The 22,171-nt window shown below is 42.5% G+C and overlaps 1 protein-coding gene across 1 annotated transcript in view; it reads right to left on the reverse strand.

Annotated features, from left to right (window-relative positions):
- The window catches only part of slc5a8l (solute carrier family 5 member 8, like), a 32,236-nt gene extending 10,653 nt beyond the window's left edge, over positions 1 to 21,583 (reverse strand). Inside the window, exons 1-10 of the mRNA XM_060918446.1 lie at positions 21,230 to 21,583; positions 20,741 to 20,806; positions 20,457 to 20,508; positions 19,983 to 20,050; positions 6,150 to 6,304; positions 5,828 to 5,968; positions 5,578 to 5,707; positions 5,366 to 5,454; positions 4,450 to 4,562; positions 3,563 to 3,630 (exon numbers count right to left, since the gene is read on the reverse strand). Coding sequence (XP_060774429.1) covers positions 3,563 to 3,630; positions 4,450 to 4,562; positions 5,366 to 5,454; positions 5,578 to 5,707; positions 5,828 to 5,968; positions 6,150 to 6,304; positions 19,983 to 20,050; positions 20,457 to 20,508; positions 20,741 to 20,806; positions 21,230 to 21,583 — 1,236 coding nt within the window. The remainder of the gene's footprint in view (positions 1 to 3,562; positions 3,631 to 4,449; positions 4,563 to 5,365; positions 5,455 to 5,577; positions 5,708 to 5,827; positions 5,969 to 6,149; positions 6,305 to 19,982; positions 20,051 to 20,456; positions 20,509 to 20,740; positions 20,807 to 21,229) is intronic.
- Positions 21,584 to 22,171: the final 588 nt, after the last annotated feature.

Genomic DNA, 22,171 nt, shown 5'->3' on the forward strand with positions numbered 1-22,171 from the left:
GGAAAACTGTTCTGTGGTCAGACGAATCAAAATTTGAAGTTCTTTATGGAAATCAGGGACGCCGTGTCATTCGGACTAAAGAGGAGAAGGACGACCCGAGTTGTTATCAGCGCTCAGTTCAGAAGCCTGCATCTCTGATGGTATGGGGTTGCATTAGTGCGTGTGGCATGGGCAGCTTACACATCTGGAAAGACACCATCAATGCTGAAAGGTATATCCAGGTTCCAGAGCAACATATGCTCCCATCCAGACGACGTCTCTTTCAGGGAAGACCTTGCATTTTCCAACATGACAATGCCAAACCACATACTGCATCAATTACAGCATCATGGCTGCGTAGAAGAAGGGTCCGGGTACTGAACTGGCCAGCCTGCAGTCCAGACCTTTCACCCACAGAAAACATTTGGCACATCATAAAACGGAAGATACGACAAAGAAGACCTAAGACAGTTGAGCAACTAGAATCCTACATTAGACAAGAATGGGTTAACATTCCTATCCCTAAACTTGAGCAACTTGTCTCCTCAGTCCCCAGACGTTTACAGACTGTTGTAAAGAGAAAAGGGGATGTCTCACAGTGGTAAACATGGCCTTGTCCCAACTTTTTTGAGATGTGTTGTCATGAAATTTAAAATCACCTAATTTTTCTCTTTAAATGACACATTTTCTCACTTTAAACATTTGATATGTCATCTATGTTCTATCCTGAATAAAATATGGAATTTTTAAACTTCCACATCATTGCATTCCGTTTTTATTTGCAATTTGTACTTTGTCCCAACTTTTTTGGAATCGGGGTTATATATATATATATATATATATATATATATATATATATATATATACACACACACAGTGTGTGTGTGTGTGTATGAATGATTCACCACATTTCGTGTCAATTAAATCTTATTAATAGTAACAGATCTAGATAAATCCAGTGACTATAGACCAAACTTTAATATGCCTAAAGTCAATGTTAATGTCAATAATGACTATTATAAATTGCCAGTGGTAGACCCTGTGATGATAATGTTCTTCTAATAAAATTCTACTTCTAAGTTAGTAAAAGTCAGACAAAAAAAGTCAGACAAGTTCGTTAGAATCTAACGTCTGGTCTGGTGATCTAACCTTGTCAGATATAGGGTCGTCTTGCTGCCGTCTAAAATAGTCCGCTATTTGTCCCTGGCAACCATCGTGACGGGCGATCCGAACTTTATCTTGGTGATTTTCTGATATTTTTTCTTCGTAGTTTGGCTTTCGCCATTTCCACCAACGGAACTTTGTTTCATTATCTCATTCAAGAGAACATAAAGTTAAAGACGAGCAGGGGAGAAATGCAGATGCAAAAAAACAAACAAAATGGTTGAGTGTCACGGGTTTTCTCGTTCTCTCACGCATATCATTAATAGCGCCATCTGCATGCTTTATTGGTAACTGCTAAGACATTGGGTGGCTTAAGTGTGTACCCCGCGGCGTACTGAATTTCGCTCGATTCATATGCGCGCTTGACCTGCGCGCGCATGCCTCCGGCATTCACTCCAATCCCCCCGTTACGCCAATTGGTGTACCGACTGTGGAATTGGCATATACTGCGGGGTACACACTTGAGTCCACCCATACAATGTCAGACATACGAAAAGCGGAAAGTCAACTATTAATTTTCGTCAACATAAACGTATCAAGTTATATATATTTTTTAACTAATTGTGTAGTAAGGGCGGGTGGGAGATTTTTATGTTGTCAGCAGGAGGTCGGGAGGATTTTCTAAATGTTCCCTAAATCAGGAGAGTTGGAGCCTCTGCTGTTGGCGTCTAATCAGGGCTGTGTCTTGCTGCTTGTGTTGCTTGACCTTAGTGCAGCATTTAATGCCATTGATCATTCCATCCTTTTGGATAGACTAGAAAATGTTGTGGGAGTTAAGGAAACGGCCCTCTCCTGGCTCAGGTCTTATTTAACTGATCGCTATCAGTATGTTGATGTAAATGGTGATTTTTCTAGACATACTGAGGTAAAGTTTGGTGTTCCACAAGGTTCTGTCTTGGGTCCACTGCTTTTTCTTTATATACAGTATGTTACCTCTGGGTGATATTATTCATAAACATTGTATTAGTTTCCACTATTATGCTGATGACACACAGTTGTATGTTTCTGTAAAACCTGATGAGAGACACCAGCTTAATAGAACTGAGGAATGCGTAAAGGACATTAGACACTGGATGCTTATTAACTTCCTTCTGCTTAACTCTGACAAGACCGAAGTACTTGTACTAGGACCCCATGCAGCTAGAAGTAAGTTTTCTGATTACACATACCCCTTTTCCACCAAATCAGTTCCAGGGCTGGTTCGGGGCCAGTGCTGGTGCTGGTTCACAACTCATTCAACTTGCGAGCCAGCTGAGAACCAGTTTGCTTTTCCATAGCTCGGGGTGCTAAGGGGAGCCACGTCATTACGTCACTGAATACGTCAGTTACGTCGCTGCGTTTGCATAAACCTTGGCGCAAACATCGAAGCAACAACAACACAGAGAAGAAGCAGCAACAATAACAACAACAATAATGGATGACTTCGCATTTGTACAGCTGCTGCTTCTGGCTTTACGGTGCTTCACTGGGATCAGATCCAATATGTTTGTGTTGATTTGAGTGGATGGTGATTACGTTCTAGGAGACAGGTAATGACCTAATAACGTTTTGACTCTTACTTACACTGAATGTGAGATGGTTATGTTAGCCTTTGTTATGAGCTAATGTTAGCCGGTGTTATGTCGGCTTTGGCTGTCTTGCTATTGTTGTTGGTCTTAACAACTCCGCACCCCTGCCGATGTAAGCGGTTCTTTCCTCTGGCCCAGCAAAGAGCTGGTGCTAGCCTGGAACCGGTTTTTCTGGCCCCTGAGCCAGTTCTTTGTCAGTGGAAACAGAAAACCCGGTTCCAAACTAAGCACTGGCCCCGAACCAGCCCTGAAACTGATTTGGTGGAAAAGAGGCAAGAGTAACTCTGGATGGCCTTTCTGTTTCTTCACATGCAGCAATAAAAGACCTCGGAGTGATTCTTGACCCCAGTCTTTCATTCGAAACTCACATTGATAACATCACCCGGATAGCTTTCTTTCATCTCAGAAATACTGCTAAGATAAGAAATTTAATGCTTGCTCATTGGGGATAGATTAGGGATAAAATTGGCTCATGTCTTGGGTCATTCAGATTCTGTAAAGCTGCTTTGGGACAATGTCTATTGTTAAAAGTGGTATACAAACTTGACTTGAATTGACTTGACATTTCATGACAAATATCATACAGCAAGGGGTACTGTTTACTCAAAACAGGGACTATGGCTTGAGTTCTTAGCTCCAGTCCTCTAGCCCACTGTTCTGCAGAGTTTCAGGCTTCTCAACACAAGTCTTATCAGGTGTGTCAGGAACAGAAAAAATGCAGGTCAGTGGGGATCTAGGGTTGGAGTTGAAAACCTGTGGACTGAGACTATAGCTATAGTAAAAATAAAAACCTTGTATTACGCATACTTGATAATGTGTTAAAATGCAAAATAGTTTACAGTATGTTTTACCTGCAATATACTTCCCAACAAAGAGGAAAGTCCCGCCATAGCGATGCACAAAGCCCCAAAGAAAACACCTAAAAATTTAAAGGAAAAAAGGTAAGGGATTCATACCTTGTTTAGGGCTTCATTCATATGACCTCAAAGAAAATCCACCTAGACTGCCCTCATTCACAAGTGTTACACATAAAACTGAAAAACAAGAAGTTGGTTTAATAGAAATGGGTTTGGGTACAAATATTCTGAGGTCTTTTTTTTAGGTCATGGGGGAAGCCATAGCCAAATGGTTAGAGAAACAGCTTTGGGACCAAATGGTCACTGGTTTGATTCCCTGAACCAGCAGAACTGGCTCAAGTGCCCTTGAGCAAGGTGCCTAACTCCCAACTACTCCAGCAAGAGTGGTGGCGTACCTTGTGTCTGATTTGCCAGAGAAAAACTGATGATGTGATTATTAGTTTGGGCAAGAACCTGGCCCTAATTAATAACTAACTAATGTTTGTTTAGCATTTCTGTGTTCTCTGTTATGTTAAGGTGAGAGTTAATTTAAAAAAGCCTGTCTGCTAACTACTAATTATTTACTGTTAACATCATAAAAAGTTATGATGTCCTCTTTACTACGGTATGTACTCTTCCTTTCTGATGCAGTTATCTTTGTACACTTTGTCAAGAGATTTTTTTTTACTTTGTTAACAGTAGCCCTACTTATTTTTCTTTAATCAAAGAGTGTTTTTCTTTTTTTCAGATAGTAATCACATTTTCTATGGCAGTAGGAATAACCTAATACTTTGCATTACATTTTGCATCATTTATTGCACAATTCTGTTTAAAAACAAACAGTTGTTGATTCCATATTTGGTGCAAATACCCATTAAAATTGTGATACTTTTAAAACTTACTCATGCTCATGTTAATCCACAGCAATTGCTTTTCAGTTAGATTGGGCCACAAAGGTTTTAGAAAGTCTTCAACTGTGACGGCCACTAGAGCGTTAACACTGGATGATACCGTACTGAAATATAAAAACAAACTATTTAGCTAGTGAGAACAATTTGAGCTTTTTATGCACATATTAGGGTGCATCAGTTGCCCCCTAAAAATGAAAGTTCCTCTGATCATGATGCATTTTTGTTTTTATGTTCCTTTTGGTAAGAAAACACACTGGGTGAAATATTTTGACAAAATTCAAAACTGTGGGTGGTAGAAATGGGCAACTGGACTTGCTTGAAGATTCTTGAAACGTTTAATGTTTAACGTCAAAAGTTTAATGGTGGCACCAGGAGCTCAAAGTTATGGAAAAAGCTGCTATTTTATGACAAAATTTCAATCACTTTTCATGAAACATTATGGCACCTTATAGAGTATACCAAATATCTTGGATACACATTTTTAGTACATATTCTAAATATATTATCAAGCACAGTTTGAGTTTTAGCTGTTCATTGAATCATTGTTCAACTACTTTTAAACAATACAAATGTATTATGAATCACATTAATGCTTCTCAATCCCTTGCAAAGGTTCTTAACATGATCTCTGGGTCACAAGAAATCAATAAATGGAGTCCAACATTATGATTCAAACCTTATGCGAAAACAAAATAAGCGTTTTTTGGCAAAAAATGAACCTCATGGTGCCACCATTAGACTTTTGAATATGGTCAAAAAATTTTACAGGATGTCTTTATTGGTGAAAAGGAACACCCAAACAAAAATGCATCAGATTTTATGAAAGTGAGGGCAACTGATGCACCCTAGCACATATCAAATGTCTTATTGTTTGAATGGAGCCTGAATGGAGATGTTTCCCCCTTACCTTAAAGTTCCACTGTATGCAGCTGCTACAAAAAAGCCAGGAAGGCCTGGAAACTCTGCTAGAATGTCCATCACTAAATATGGAAGGAGCTACACACACACACACACACACACACACACACACACACACACACACACACACACAAATATATATTAACAGGGTCACTTTATTGGGAATCAATAATTCCATCACTATAGTTTAACGAGCTTCACCTGATCTGAAGAACTAACATCTGTGTTAGTAAAAGGATCACAGTCTTTATAGATAGAGTACATGGTGAGGCCAGAAAGCATTGCCAGACTCACAGTAATCCACAACCCCACCATATTTACATACAGAGACCTAAATATAGCAACAGGAACAGAACAAATGAAAGAGCTGATACGAGATCTGAGAATTACACTCTTTTATTGTTTTTACTACTGGTATTTGTGAAGTAAAATTGGATGAATGCATACTTACATTTTAGCATGGGTTATAGTTTTACAGGAGATATAGCGCTGCACCTGTGACTGATTAATGGCATATATTGACACCCACATCAAGCTACCCCCAACAACTATGGTCCAAAAACTGTGCCTTTTCAGAGGATCTGGATCAAAACTAGAGAGACAAATAAATAGTTAATTTTTGGAGATCCACAAAAGTAACAGCTGAATTGTGAGATGTCAGTAGCAGAGTAAGATTTGCACCCAAGCATTTATATAATGAAACAGCCCTCATTGTGTGACATGAAAACCATTTCTTCAGTTAATTTATAACACTTCTCAATCCAATGAGTTACCTAAACGTGTCTAAGCGTCCACCATTGTAGTTATCGTCCCAGATTTTTCCCAAGCCTCCCTGAAGTACAGCTCCACGAGCGATGACTGCTATAAACCCAGACAGCATAACAAACATCTGGAACACATCTGTCCATATCACTGCCTTCAGGCCTCCCTGTTAGGAAGAGCAGAGTGCTGCATGTTACTGAGCCAGGTTACACATAACAAACAGCACCCAATTCACTCACCAAACACTGCACTTTCACAGAGATCATACTGAAATTACATTACATTACAGGCATTTAGCAGGAATATGAATGGAGTACTTTGCATTAGACAAGAGCTTAAAGCATATACGCAGAACCATGGCCTCACCTTTTGTTTATAAATGCCTTGAGACCTCAAAAATGGCACAGGAATAGTTTTAAGTGTTAACAAAAAATCTAATATAGTAATTTTTATGATTAAAGTGATTTATATAGGTAGCGGTCTGAGTGAATGACCTTGACGTCACAGCAGGAAGTCTATCGGTCTCATCGCCATTTCCGTTATACTAAAACACAAAGGTGACTGCAACTCCGATCCTCCATTTTGAGCTAATTTATCGCCATGCCACATAAATGTGCTGCTGGTGGGTGCAGCAACACGACAGAAGGTGGATTTACATTACATTCATGGCCCAAGAATGTTCAAACTGCAAAGATGTGGACACATTTTGCGAGAAGTTCACGGGCACATCGGGCGCCTACGAAGTGGTCTCTCCTCTGCTCTGCACATTTTACTGAAGACTCGTATGAGACCTCTGATCTGTTGAGGAGCATTGGCTATTAGCCTATATTGAAAGAGGGTGGGCAGCACGGTGGTGTAGTGGTTAGCGCTGTCGCCTCACAGCAAGAAGGTCCTGGGTTCGAGCCCCGGGGCCGGCGAGGGCCTTTCTGTGTAGAGTTTGCATGTTCTCCCCGTGTCCGTGTGGGTTTCCCCTGGGTGCGCCGGTTTCCCCCACAGTCCAAAGACATGCAGGTTAGGTTAACTGGTGACTCTAAATTGACTGTAGGTGTGAATGGTTGTCTGTGTCAGCCCTGTGATGACCTGGCGACTTGTCCAGGGTGTACCCCGCCTTTCGCCCGTAGTCAGCTGGGATAGGCTCCAGCTTGCCTGCGACCCTGTAGAAGGATAAAGCGGCTTGAGATAATGAGATGAGATGAAAGAGGGTGCAGTACCAACAATTAAAGAAAATGAGAATAAAATAAATACTTTTCTTGTCATTTGTTTTTAAAGGAAAGTAAGTTCAGTTGCACTAGATCTCCCGGAGTGTGAGCCAAGGGTTGTTGCTAAAACCCGGGATGGAACGGGACATATTATCGTTTGGGCAGTGCCCTCCCCGCAGTTGCTGCTAAAACCGGTGACATCCCATCCCATCCCAGGTTTTAGTAATTGCCTCAGCTGAGCAGTAATAGCGGAGTACTCAGTATGGAGAAAATGGAGAATGAGTGGATCAGCCGTCTAATTTCTCTGCTGGATATACTTGCATCAGCAGCAATATCTCGCCCTTACGTGGAAGAATAAACGGAGAACTGAACGAACTGAAAATCAGATTGTTTCAAAACAACTGGCCACAAGATCGGCCTTCAAGAAGCAAGAACACAGACGGGTAAGCTGCGATTCTCATTTATTTATCTGAATTTAGATTCATGTAACTTCTATTGTGTATTTATCAGTATAATATTATTTAATTTGCTTCAGAATGTGATTGTCTCAGTTCATCTGATTATTTAATTAGCCTTTTACGTTTTATCAGTGAAAATGCATGCATGTACTATACATGTATGTTGCATAAGTTATAACACCTATCCTGTTTTAATGAGAGTCAACCCACAATCAGTGAAGTCAAATCAGTCTTAGTTGAGCAAGTCTGTAACAGTATTTCTTACTTTCACCATAAATTTTTATTTATATGACTTTGATCTATAGCTGTCAAAGGCCTCAGCCTTAAAACCGGTTCCTGCTGTGATGTCATGCACTCAGGGCTGGCTGGCTCAGTGGGGCAGCTCAAATGCCAACTTTGCAGTCGATTTTAACTCTCAAAAATATATATATTTTTTAATTCCCATTTATGCAGCATACAAGAGTCAAGGATGGAGATACTATCCACTCAGAAATTTATTTTAAAATAAAGATTCTGTGTATCTCCTTTAAGAAAGGGCTTCATGGAATATTTTATTTGCTCTGTCTATGTAGGTTGCTGACTATTTGGGCTGCCAGCAATAAACCCTTCATCCTGAATATAAAAATTACAGTTAAAAATTGTATTTTTATAGCTGAATTGTACAATGAATTGTAAGGATGGACTGCCATGCTGTAGCCATAGTAGCCATAGTAACCATTATGAACCATCTCCTCCCTTTCACTGTACAGCACTGAACACACCAATCCCTGCACTCGATGCCATGTTCTATCTCCGCCCATTCTTCTGACTCCCTGTAATGGTATTGGATACAGAGATGATACCGGATACCAAATACAGTGACGTCACAACTGTGCTTTAAACCCGCAGCGGAATCAAAATTCTGTCTCTCTGGCGGGGGATTTCCACGCGTGAAAGAGAGACATCATGCATCTGTGCTACAGAACAGAGAACAAAGAACAAGCTATTGGTACCGGACCTTTCGCCAAAGGTCAATGTATTTGATCTATACAAATACATCGTATTATAGTTGCAACAATAACTGAACCGGTTAGTTACTGCAGCCCACACAGTATTTCAAAGAGAAAAGGCGACCGGATCCCTTTTCCCTTTCTCAATGTCGACGAACTATAAACAAGATTCCTTCCAGATCACCAGACAACCGATGGGACACTGAAGATCTTCAGCTGATGAGCTGTAAAAGTGAAAGGAACAGAACTGTTTTCTCCCTGGACCTGCGCTCAGCGCTGTCTTCGGATAACAGACGGCGCACTTTCAAGCAAGCGCAATCTCAAGTAAAGCTGGCGTCTGGGCAATTGTTAGTCTTAGTTGTGGCTAGTTAATGTGAAGAGTGTTGTTTATTTGAATTTATTTATGGTTTAAATGTACACATTTTGATTCACATGGAAGTTGGTCTTAGACCACGTGTTGTTTGATTTACTGTTTACCATCTGTATTTAGTTGCTCGTGCATGCGTTCTCTCTCTCTCTCTCTCTCTTTTTAACTCCTTCCGTCGCACTACACCCATCAACATTGGGATTTCAGGAGTAGCTAAGGTTGAGTAGAAGTTTGGCTTTGAGGCCTAGCACAAGGCTCACGCATTCCATTCGCATTCCATTCACAGCCTCACTCCCGTCCTCCTTGTCGTGTGCATGCGCACGCCCTCTCTCCCTAGCTCCTCCTCATCTCGTTAGTGCGCAGCTGTGCACACACATGCACATGCCTAGACACACACACACTCTTACACACACACACACACACACACACACACACATGATTTCCCTATCACATTTTAACATCCACTCGCCCCTACACTGTAACACTGGCATATAGCTTATTACTTCTGATCACCATTAGTGCCTTAATTATCATATACACTACTGATTCTTATTTGTATACATTGTATCACCATTTATACTGAAGTATTCCTTGGCTGCTATTGTTGCTATATCTGATCAGTATTAGTTTGCTAATTCATGTCAGCTATTTCAATAAATGGTATCTTTGGAATAAACTGTGTCCTGTTTATTGCTACAATATCCACTGAATGCCAACCTCTGCCAAACAAGTATTCTAATTGCCTTCACCCATTTGGTTGTTATATGGATGTTATAGATCTAGAGTAAACATATTACATTAGAGCTACAATACTCAACTAGACTGCATTTCTGCAGAGAAAATGCAAAGTGTGCTTGCTGAGCTGTAGCAGAACAGCTAGCATGCTAAAAGCTAGTATGCCAACATGCTAATGCCAACATGCTAACAACTAGCATGCTAACAGTTAGCATACTAACATGCTAACAGCATACTAACATGCTAAAAGCTAGCATGTTAACATGTTAATTCTAACATGCTAATAGATAACATGCTAACAGCTAGCATTCTAACATGCTAATGATTAACATGCTATTTGTTAAAATTCTAACACTTTAAGGCTAATATACTGACAGCTATCATGCTAACAGCTAACAGGCTAGCATGCTAATGGCTAGTATGTTAACTTTTAGCATGCTAACATGCTGAGGGTGACATGCTAACAGCTAACATGCTAACAGTTAGCATGCTAACATGCTCAGGTGAACTCGCTAACAGCAAACATGTGAACTCTACATGCTACCATGCTAATCCTAACATGTTAACAGCTCTCATGATAACATGCTAATGGTGAACATGCTAACAACTCGCGAGCTAACAGCAGGCATGATATCATAATGGGTAACATGCTAACAGCTAGCATGGTAACACGTGAATGCTTATATGCTAATTGCTATCATGTGTGCGTGTAAGTATTCCTAATAAAGTGGCCATTGAGTTGAAGTTGATTTGCTGTCAAAGTCTCAAATGAGCAGATCCTTGCCAAATGCATCATCACCTATGGGGGAAGGGAGGAATGACTCAGTCAAGCTGCCATTGATTAGCGGCAAAATGGAGAAAAAATGGATGGATGAAAGCAAGACAAAGATGAAAGCGGGTCAGAACCGATATTATGTGTGTGATGGGTGATTTGGCCTGAGGTGCCATATGAAGTTTGGTGGATGTGTGGTGAAGTGTTACTGAGCAAAACTCCATTCATTTGAATGGGGCCAAAAATCAATGGAAGCCTATGGAGGTAAAAAGAGATGCGTGAAAACCAAGGAAAAGACGAGTGCAGGTCTCAGATGAGGGGATGGATCTGTGCGGGGACTTGGCCTGAGGCATCAAGTAAAGTTTCTTGAAGTTTGGTCACTTGGTTAAAAAAACTGATGGAGAGTGAAAGTTTTTCTCCTGAAACACCATTCATTTTCAATGAGGCCAAAAATCAATGCAAGCCTATGGAGGAAAAAGGATGAGCAAAAAGAAAGGAAAAATATAAGTGCGGGTCAGAACCAATTGCATGTATGTGTCGGGGGAGTTGGCCTGAAGTATCACATGAGGTTTGGTGCATCTGCGATGGAGCGTGTCCGAGTAGGACGATTCGATTCATGAGCCCTATTCATTCTCTATGGGAAAAAAACAAAAGAAAAACGACAAGAACAAGAGAACGGGCACGTTGATCCAAACGCTGTATGCAACCCCCCTGGAGAAATCCCGGTCCAAACCACCCCTTGCCGAGCCATCACAAGGGTGAGTGGAGAAATCGGCAAGGTAAGGCCAGGAGGGACCGAAGGCAAGTCCACAGTGACTATGGCAACTGCCCATCACATGAAAAGGGTCGTAGGGAACAAGGCGGTTGGCAGCAAGACCGTCATCCCCGCTCTGGCCAGAAATGGCAGGAGCGTACCGACCGTAGCTCTAAACATAAGGGTAGAGATGAACAACACAGTGACTCAGACCAACCTGGTAAGATCCGCTCAGAGCTGGATTCTTTAAAAGCCCAGTTGGCTGAGATTGAAGAACTGTTACAAAAACAGTCAAATCCCTCAACAGATAAGATAAAAGAGCCCAAGAAAAATGACAAGCTATTCGCTGGCATGACTAGGCCAGGAACCACGGGTATATCTCGTAAAAGGGGGAAAGAGATCCCTCTGAAACAGCAGGCAAGGGTCAGGATGTAGGGGCCCCCCCGGTGGCTAAGGCAAACCCACAAAACGCGCCTCTCACGTGCGCTAAAGTCTTCACCACCATTTCTCAGACATGGCTCTCACAAGGCGACCCAATCCCAACCAAGCCCTGCAACCTAAACTTAGTCAGCTTCACACAAAACAAAACTCCACCGTCGTTGGATCCCACAAAACATGCACAAACTTGTTGCGATGAGATTAGTGCGAACACCGATCAACCAAGCGCCACGCGAGATCAAATTTCCGATGAACTTCAGTTCATGTCTTTGAACACCGAGTCCGGTGTTGAAACACCCGACATCGCGATTCCCCTTTGTGGCCACAATTCTTTGAAAAACCTCCCTCTATCCATCAACTCAGACACAGGCACCCATTTCACTGCTGGTGTAATGGCTGCGCTGTGGAACATGTTAGGCGTCGAGGCGAAATTCCATATCGCGTACCACCCTCAAGTCTCTGGTCAGGCTGAACGAGCCATTCAAACCATTGTGGGCATGCTGTGAAAGTATGTCACAAACCATGGTAAAAATTTGGGATGTGAAACTTCCCTTGGTGCTAAGGGCCATTCGGTCCACCCCTCATTGCGCCACTGAAGTCACACCCTTTGGGATGATGACTGGGCAAGAGACGGTTCTTCCCCTGCATCTCCTATACAAACCAGAGGCCATGAGCATCGCAATTGCATACACCGCACATCAACATGTCGCCGACCTACGACGCCACCTACAGTCAACCCTTACAGGTGCCCAAAAGAATCTTGATTCAAGAGTAGAAGGACACAAAGCCTACCACGCCTGAATCTCAGAGAAGTTTCGACCACCCTGGTCGAGACCTTTCGATCGTGGGAAAACCGTTCTCCGTCGCGTATCACATTAGGACATCCAGGCCTAATCAAACGCTCTCATATCGATGGGTCCATAATAATCGAAGCAAACCTTTTGAACAGTCCTCACTCCAAAAGGGGGTGGACGATAGCTAGGCCCATCCTGTCCACCTAGCTTGTACGCATCACTCATCCATAAGCGTACACTCACATTCCCGGTCAGACTTACCAACCCAATGAAGTAATAACCCTTCGGTTTAACATGGTAGATAAAAAACTAAAATCCGCTCTTATTACTAGTGTGTATTCATCGCAAATACGCCTGGCATATAGTCTTGGCAGTGCTATCCTCATTTTTGTGAATCCACAAGACTTAGAGATGTGCACCTCCACTAAAGACATCCACTGGGTCTGCCCAGGCAACCCATACATAACACTACACGCCAAGCTGGATAAGATGGTCTGCGTCCCTGACAGCTTTAGCCGCAGTAGCGCACTGTAGCGGTTCAGTATTGGTGGGTGGAGCACAGAGGACGGCAGGACAGAGATCAGGTTCAAAATAGCGTTTATTGCTAGAATTTTCAGTTTAACAACTTCACTCATCCAAACAGACACACACAACTGGCGTCTTGTTCAGGGCTGAGCTCCTTCCGCTCTTGCTCTCCCTCCTGATATAGGGCGCGGTCACTGGGAAGACACACAAACACAGGTTAATTGCTCTCAGGTGTAGTGATTCTGCCACTTACCTTCCCTGACTCCGCCCTCCTGTCACAGACCGGCGCTTGACCACGCCCCCGCTGCCACATACCCCCACCGCCCGACTCAGGCCGGGCGGCCGTCTGGCCTGCAGCCGACTCCTCCCCTCCCTTGACGGGAGAGGAAGTCTGCCACGACCATCTGCGCCCCCGGCCTGTGGACCACCTTGAAATTAAAGGGTTGGAGCACCAGATACCAACGGGTGATCCACACGTTGGCATCTTTCATGCAGTGGAGCCACTGGAGGGGCGCGTGGTCCGAACAGAGGGTGAAAGGGCGCCCCAGCAGGTAGTACCGGAGGGCGAGAACCGCCCACTTGATGGCCAAACACTCTTTCTCTATGGTGCTGTAGCGCCCCTCACGCACCGACAGCTTCCTGCTGATATACAGGACAGGGCGGTCCTCCCCCTCCACCTCCTGGGACAAAACCGCCCCCAGCCCTCTGTCTGACACATCGGTCTGCAACATAAAGGGGAGAGAAAAGTCAGGGGAGTGTAAAAGTGGCCCCCCACACAGTGCAGCCTTTACCTCTGAGAAAGCCTGCTGACACTGCTCCGTCCACTGGACCGGATCTGGTGCCCCCTTTTTAGTGAGATCAGTCAGCGGGCTGGTGACGTCCGAATAATTAGGTATAAACCTACGATAATAGCCAGCCAGCCCCAGGAACTGTCTCACCCCCTTTTTGGTCTTGGGCCTCAGGCAGGCCGCAATTGCTGCCGTCTTATTAATTTGGGGACGCACCTGCCCGTTGCCCAAGTGGAAGCCCAGATACTGTACTTCCACCCGCCCAATCGCACACTTCTTTGGGTTGGCTGTGAGCTCCGCTCGCCTCAGCGACCTAAGGACGGCCCTCAGATGTTCAAGGTGCCGCTGCCAGTCATTACTATAGATGATGATGTCATCTAAATACGCGGCCGCATAAGTGGCGTGAGGGCGGAGGACTCTGTCCATCAGCCACTGAAACGTAGCGGGCGCCCCAAACAGCCCAAACGGAAGGGTGATGAATTGGTGTAAACCAAACGGTGTGGAAAAGGCCGTTTTTTCTCGGGATAGTGGAGTCAAGGGGATCTGCCAATATCCCTTCGTCAAATCCAGCGTCGAATAAAAGCGAGCAGTGCCGAGTCGATCGAGCAACTCATCAATACGAGGCATTGGGTACGCATCGAATTTAGACACCACGTTGACTTTTCTATAGTCCACACAGAACGGGACCGACCCGTCGGCCTTGGGTACCAAGACCACCGGGCTGCTCCAGTCACTGTGGGACTCCTCGACGATGCCCATTTCGAGCATGGTCTGAAGTTCTTCCCGAACCACCTTTTTTTTGTGTTCAGGTAGCCTGTAAGGGCGGCTACGCACTGCCACCCCCGGGGGCATCTCTATGTGGTGCTCTATGAGGTTAGTGCGACCGGGCAGGGGCGAGAACACATCCGAAAACTCGGTCTCCAACTGGGCGACCTCCGTGAGTTGGGTCGGGGAGAGGTGGTCTCCACAGGGGACCGGAGAGGTACGTGATGCCAATGTCCCTTTTTGAAACTCCGGCCCCAGCTCCGCCTTCTCCGGAGCCACCGACACCAACGCCATGGGGACCTCCTCGTTCCAGAGTTTAAGCAGATTGAGGTGGTAAATCTGTAGCGCCCCACCCCTGTCCGTTCGCCTCACCTCATAGTCGACGTCCCCGACTCGCCATGTGACCTCAAAGGGTCCTTGCCACTTGGCGATCAATTTGGAGCTCGATGTGGGCAACAGTACGAGTACCTTATCTCCCAGTGTGAACTCTCTAAGGTGCGTACCCTTGTTGTACAGGCGGGCTTGCCGTTCCTGGGCCTGCCGCAAATTCTCCTGAGTTATGGCCCTTTTCCACTACCCTTTTTCAGCTCACTTCAGCTCACTTCAGCTCACTTCAGCCCGACACGGCTCGCGTTTCGACTATCTAAGAACAGCACGACTCAGCTCGCTTCAGCCCTGCTCAGCCCCCAAAACTCGCACGGTTTTGGAGTGGGGATTTTGGCATTTGGGCATAATTAAGCTTTTGTAAGTAAGTAAGTAAGTAAGATTTTGGCATTTGGGCATAATTAAGCTAGTCTTAGGAATTTAGCTTTTACTGAAATAGTGTGAATTTAAACCCAGGTTTATCTGTTACACTGTTAAACACGCAGCGTGTTGATTTATTTTGGTTCTATGTTCTCTCAATTGTTTAATAGATAGGCTGTGTGTGCTCCTCTCTGACTAACACTTTAATTTCCTTATCATACATTTTGACCTTATCAAGGTTTCAATGAATTTGGTAATGTTATGAGCTAGTGGGTTAGCTACAGCTTCCCTTTGTCTGCTTAGCAACACAAAGCTAATCTAGGCCTACCACATGCTCAGCAGGCCATCAGGCCTGATAAACCACACCTCAGCTAGAAATCCACAGGCTAGCTTTTTGTTCAGGCCAAGTGGCCACTCACAAACACACCCTAGTTAGCTACGGCTAATTCCTTTGTCTTTAGCAACACATGCTCAGTAGGCCTCACCAGACCTAACAAACACACTTTAGCTAGGCCATAAGGCCTTTCACAAACACACACTAGCAACACAAGGCTAATCTAGGCCTCCACCACGTGTAGTTAGCTACACGAGGCTAAACACATGGTCAAGTCCTTCCCACACACACACACACAAGCACACATTAGCAACAGAGCTAATCCTTTGTTCTATTTAGATAACATTCCTTTGTTTTAGCTAGCAACAAGCTAGGCCACACACACACACACACACACACACACCATATCATATTTGTATATATTGATTATCCAATTTTATCTTTGTTATAATAAATTCATTTATTATCAAAGCTGTGTGTATTCATCTTGTTGGTGTTCCAATATTTCCGAAGTCCCCAATCTCTCAAAGAATTCAAAAAGGTGCATATAAGTTATGTAATATGGTAAGTGATCAATAATAATTTGGAATATACCATAATCTAGCTGTTTGGTAATTTGTTATTAAGCACCAGGATTAATGGTATGATTCACTGATTCGATTCACTAAACGATTCACTAAATGATTCATTAAATGATTCACTGAATGATTCACTTGAATGATTCACCTGAATGATTCACTTCAAACAATTCAATGAGACTGATTCCATGGTATGATTCAATTCAAATAAGTCAAATTAAATGATTCAATGGGATTGATTCAATTTAATTATTAACCTTCAAATTTAATGAGACTGATTTAATGAGATCACTTAATAATTACCAAATGCACCTACACCTGAATGATTCTGAGAGTGACTGGGAGAAGGTGCTGTGGTCAGATGAGATCAAAATCGAGCTCTTTGGCATTAACTCAGCTCACCGTGTTTGGAGGGAGAAAAATGCTGACTATGACCCAAAGAACACTATCCCCACTGTCAAGCATGGAGGTGGAAACATTATGCTTTGGGGATGTTTCTCTGCTAAGGGCACAGGACTACTTCACCGCATCAACGGAAGAATGGACGCGGCCATGTACCGTAAAATCCTGAGTGACAACCTCCTTCCCTCTGCCAGGACACTGAAAATGGGTCGTGGATGGGTCTTCCAGCACGACAATGACCTAAAACATACAGCCAAGGCAACAAAGGAGTGGCTCAAGAAGAAGCACATTAAGGTCATGGAGTGGCCTTGCCAGTCTCCGGACCTTAATCCCATAGAAAACCTATGGAGGGAGCTGAAGCTCCAAGTTGCGAAGCAACAGCCTCAAAACCTTAATGATCTAGAGATGATCTGCAAAGAGGAGTGGACCAAAATTCCTCCTGACATGTGCGCAAACATGGTCATCAACTGCAAGAAACGTCTGACTGCTGTGCTTGCCAACAAGGGTTTTGCCACCAAATACTAAGTCTTGTTTTCTAGAGGGTTCAAATACTTATTTCACACAAAGAAATGCAAATCAGTTTATATCTTTTATATGAAGTTATTTTCTGGATTTTCTTTTTGATGTTTTGTCTCTCACAGTTAAAATAAACCTACCATTAAAATCATAGAATTGTAGGTGCAATTGGTAATTGAGTGATCAATCTCATTAAATCAGTCTCATTAAATATTAAATCAGTCTCATTAATTAATCTCATTAAATCAGTCTCATTGAATCAGTCTCATTAATTAATACCATTAATTTTGGTGCTTAATAATAAATTACCAAACAGCTAAATTATGGTATATTCCAAATTGTTATGATCACTTACCGTATTACATAACTCATATGCACCTTGGAATTCTTTTGAGATTGGATGGCTTCAAAAATATCGGTACAACAAATAAACACACAGTTTCAATAATAATTGAATTTATTATAACAAAGATAAAGATGAGTAATAGCAGTTGAATACATTCAAATGCCGGTCATATACTTGATGAGCGTGTGTGTGCGTGCGTGTGTGCGTACATGTGTGTGTGTGTGTGTGTGTGTGTGTGTGAGAGATAAAAAATTAAATATTAGCAATTGAAATACATTCAAATATGATATGGTCATATACTTGATGAGCGTGTGTTTGTGTGTGAGGGAGGTGACCATGTGTTTCTAAGTAGTACAAAAGAGTTAGCTTTGGTTGCTAGCTAAGATGTGTTTGTGTGTGTGTGTGTGTGGCCATGTGTGGAGATAAAGATTAGCCTTGTGTTGCTAGCTAAGGTGTGTTGTGAGGCCTGTGGCCTAACAAAACAATTAACTCTGGATGAGTGTGACCACGTGGTGGGAACAAAAGAATTAGCTCTGGTTTGCTAGCTAAGGTGTGTTGTGAGGCCTGTGGCCTAAACAAAAATAATTAACTCTAGGTGAGTGTGACCATGTGTTCCTAGGTAGAACAAAGAATTAGCCGATTTGCTAATTCACTAGCTTACAACATTCCTAAAGCCACTGAAACCTTGATGAGGTCAAAATATGTGTAATAAGGAAATCAAAGCGTTAGAAAGGAATAGAGAAGCATGCAAAACCTATCTATTAAACAATTGAGAGATCAAAACAAAATAGAACAATCATCAATTCAACATGCTGCGTGTCTACAGTGTAAACAATTAAACCGTTCCTGAGTTTAAATTCACACTACTTAATAAAACTAATTCCTGAGACTAGTTTTATGCCCAAAAATTGCCAGTAGTATCTTGCCTCTACGCAAGATTATGAGAAGATGTTCCGAGACTTTTGGAGTTTCACAGTTGTGGAGGCCTCCGTGAAGCACAGAGAATTTCTTCGTCCGATGCGTGGTCGTTCGTGATGAAATTAAGTCTCTGATCAAACAATGTGCACAGCGCTTTTAGTTAGAAGGAAATCCGGTCGCTTCTAACTTTAATTAACTGCTTTGGGCGGCAGTTTTGTAACGTTACTGATAATAGACAAACAAAAACCGGCTGTAGCTCAACCGAGAGAGAGAGATAGCACGATTTAAGTAGTTCTACCGTGGCCAAGGGTAAACAAAAGAAAAACCGCGTTGAATATCTCTTCTTGGTAGAAAGACGTCTTTATTTTGGGGGCTCGGAGCGAGTGGTCCTCCTTGTGTCCATGTTGAATCCACGGTGCCAAAAGAGGAAGTATGGTGGATTTCCGGGTCACTTATGGGCTCAGGGAGGAAGTGACGTAGGTGATCCCGCCCAGGCGTGACATAGGTCAATGCGGAAGTTGGCTGATGGAAAATGTAGTTCTTAAAGGGACTGTGTGTTGTACCTACAGAATGTTCATTTCTTTGTCATTGGACAAACTTACAAAATCAGCAAGGGATCAAATAATTATTTCCTCCACTGTATGAGACTGATCTCTTTTTATATGAAACTGATTTGTTAAGCCTATTTCACCGACAGAACCATGAGTTAAGGGAAAGGGCATTGAGCATGACTCAAGCGTGTGCTCTGTGCTTGTCAAACTGAAGTGCTATCAAACATGCCTTTTTGATTTCTTCACAGAGCAGTTTGTTTTGCTAAAAAGTATGTTTTGCTTTGATTGCCATAATTAATTGTGAACTACATCCAGACACAGGCTTACGTGACATAGTATCACATGGTATCAGGTGTTGATATCTGAACATTTTTTATACAAATATGAATAAATGAGTAAATGAATAAATGGGGGCGGCACGGTGGTGTAGTGGTTAGCGCTGTTGCCTCACAGCAAGAAGGTCCTGGGTTCGAGCCCCGGGGCCGGCAAGGGCCTTTCTATGTGGAGTTTGCATGTTCTCCCCGTGTCCGCATGGGTTTCCTCCGGGTGCTCCGGTTTCCCCCACAGTCCAAAGACATGCAGGTTAGGTTAACTGGTGACTCTAAATTGACCGTAGGTGTGAATGTGAGTGTGAATGGTTGTCTGTGTCTATGTGTCAGCCCTGTGATGACCTGGCAACTTGTCCAGGGTGTACCCCGCCTTTCGCCCGTAGTCAGCTGGGATAGGCTCCAGCTTGCCTGCGACCCTGTAGAAGGATAAAGCGGCTAGAGATAATGAGATGAGATGAATAAATGCCATAGGACTGATGCTCGATACAATTATCAGCATTGATGCATCGAGTTCTGACACTGAGTAGCATGTTGTAACTGACCAGAGTGCAATAGATGATGCAGACGACACCTGTGGCCACCACCACTCCCCAAAGGTTCAGGCCAGTAACTACAATACAAGCAAAGAGCACTTTAGAAAACATACTCTATATCAGAACCTCAAGACCTATTTAGAATGGATGCTTTAGCCTTAATATTTTTTACATTGACTTAATATTTTTATTTTTACATAACAAGTAATTTTTATATGTAACTATGTGATTCAAAACTTGAGTAATGATCAAATACTTGGTATATTTCTGACATTTGGATGTTGTATGTCTGTGGAGATAAACACCTTTGTTCTTATCAGCAAGTACATATTTATCTTTTTTGCACAGGTATCATTCCTGATAGCTCTGTGAGAGTGTAGTCGTTATATAAACTAATAAAATTCCTTTTCGCAATTTGAAAATTATACAAATCTTATTAAATGTAAAATATTCTTGGACATTGTCATTTGAAACAAGACTTACTCTGATTGAGGGCAAGCGCTGGGGCATAGATCACCATGCCTGTGTACAAAACCTTGTAGACAGAGAAACAGACATTAGGTAATTAGCCACTGACCTGCTGGGTTTTCATTTAAGACCATTTTTCATTTATGACGGTATCCATTACTTTGGATAGCAGTGCATCAAGTAATTACATTATGGAAAAACAATGTGCGCACATGGCTTTTCCACTGCAATACAAACACAATTTAGGTTATTAAAATGCATGAAAGTGTTAGCCATAAATAAATGAAAACTAAACTCACTGTCTGGATTATGTATAAAGCTGTTCCAATCACTCGAATAGCCTTATTGAAGCGTAGCTCCAAGTACTGAAAAGAAAATGGTTTTAAAATAATTTATAAAGACAACCTTTTTTTTTTAATTTGGTTCCTACACTGTCAACAATTTGTATATTTATGTCATAAATAGAATAATCTAAGGTAAAATGGAATAATGTAAGATATTATTTTTATATATGCTATGAAAACCTAGGGCATTTAACAGTCTATTTTAAAAAATACAGGAGACTATGAAACAACTTGATTTAGAAAAGCACAATTTTAACATAATATTGTAGAATTTTACTATTATGGTAATTTTATTCCCCTACATTTCTTTTTGACCCAAAAGGGATCTGAAAACAAAATTAATGTTACTTGTGACTTAACTACCCCAAAAGATTTTGGGCTTCCCTGTCTTTAGCTGTGTGTTCACTTCTACATACATTTTCCCTATTTGGCTAGTTCTCTTACCTCATATATACTTGTGATGCTGAGTCGATAGAAGAGAGGCACAAATATCTCTGCAGTGATGATGGACATGATGGTGTAGGAAAAGGCAAAGAGCCAGAAAGCTGTGCCATATCTGTAGGCCTCTGCAGGAGTGCCAATTACTGTGATCCCAGACATGAAGCTGGCCGTGAGGGACATGGCGACTGGCACTGCTGTCATCTGACGGCCTCCCAGCAAGAACTCAGCACTGCTGTTATCCTTACGGCTTCGGAAGGATTGAAAGAGCCCAATGCCAGCAGTTCCCAAGACCATACTGGCAAACACCACATAGTCCCAGACTGAGAATGTAGCTGTTGGACCTCCACCGCCAGCCATGGTTTCTAATGACACAACAAAGTCACGTGTTCATGCAACTGTCAAAAAAATCAAACAGCTCTTTTTAGCCTTCTATACACAATCCTGGCGCTTTTGTTGGTCTTCGGTAAAGTTAGATTTTAACAGACATCTTCAGTTTCCACAAAGTCTATGCAATAAAGATCAGCAAAGTAATACTTGTTCAGTGAATGCAAGTGGTTTTCCTCTCTGGCTTGGCTAGATTCTCTTTGTGGGCAAATTTATCTGAAGCGACTCCTCATGTTCATGTTGACGAAATGATCAGGGAGCTGCCCCACTGGCAAAAACTGATAAGAAGTACTGTAACATACTGTCCTTCAGAAATAAAACAGAGATAAATGCAAGTTAATGATCACTTGAAGCAACAGATTTCCTTGTCACACACTGCTCTGTTCAATTATTAAATGAAGCTTTTATAGCCAGGTTTATAAAATGGGTTTGGCTAACACAGAGGATGGTATTTAACAAGCTCAGCACAATGTTCAAAAGATAACTTTTTGTGTGTGTGTGTGTATGTGTGTGTGTGTAAGTGAGAGAGAAAGAGAGAGAGAGAGAGAGAGAGAGAGAGAG

The sequence above is a fragment of the Neoarius graeffei genome, chromosome 4 (assembly GCF_027579695.1).
Source record: "Neoarius graeffei isolate fNeoGra1 chromosome 4, fNeoGra1.pri, whole genome shotgun sequence".
NCBI lineage: Eukaryota > Metazoa > Chordata > Actinopteri > Siluriformes > Ariidae > Neoarius > Neoarius graeffei.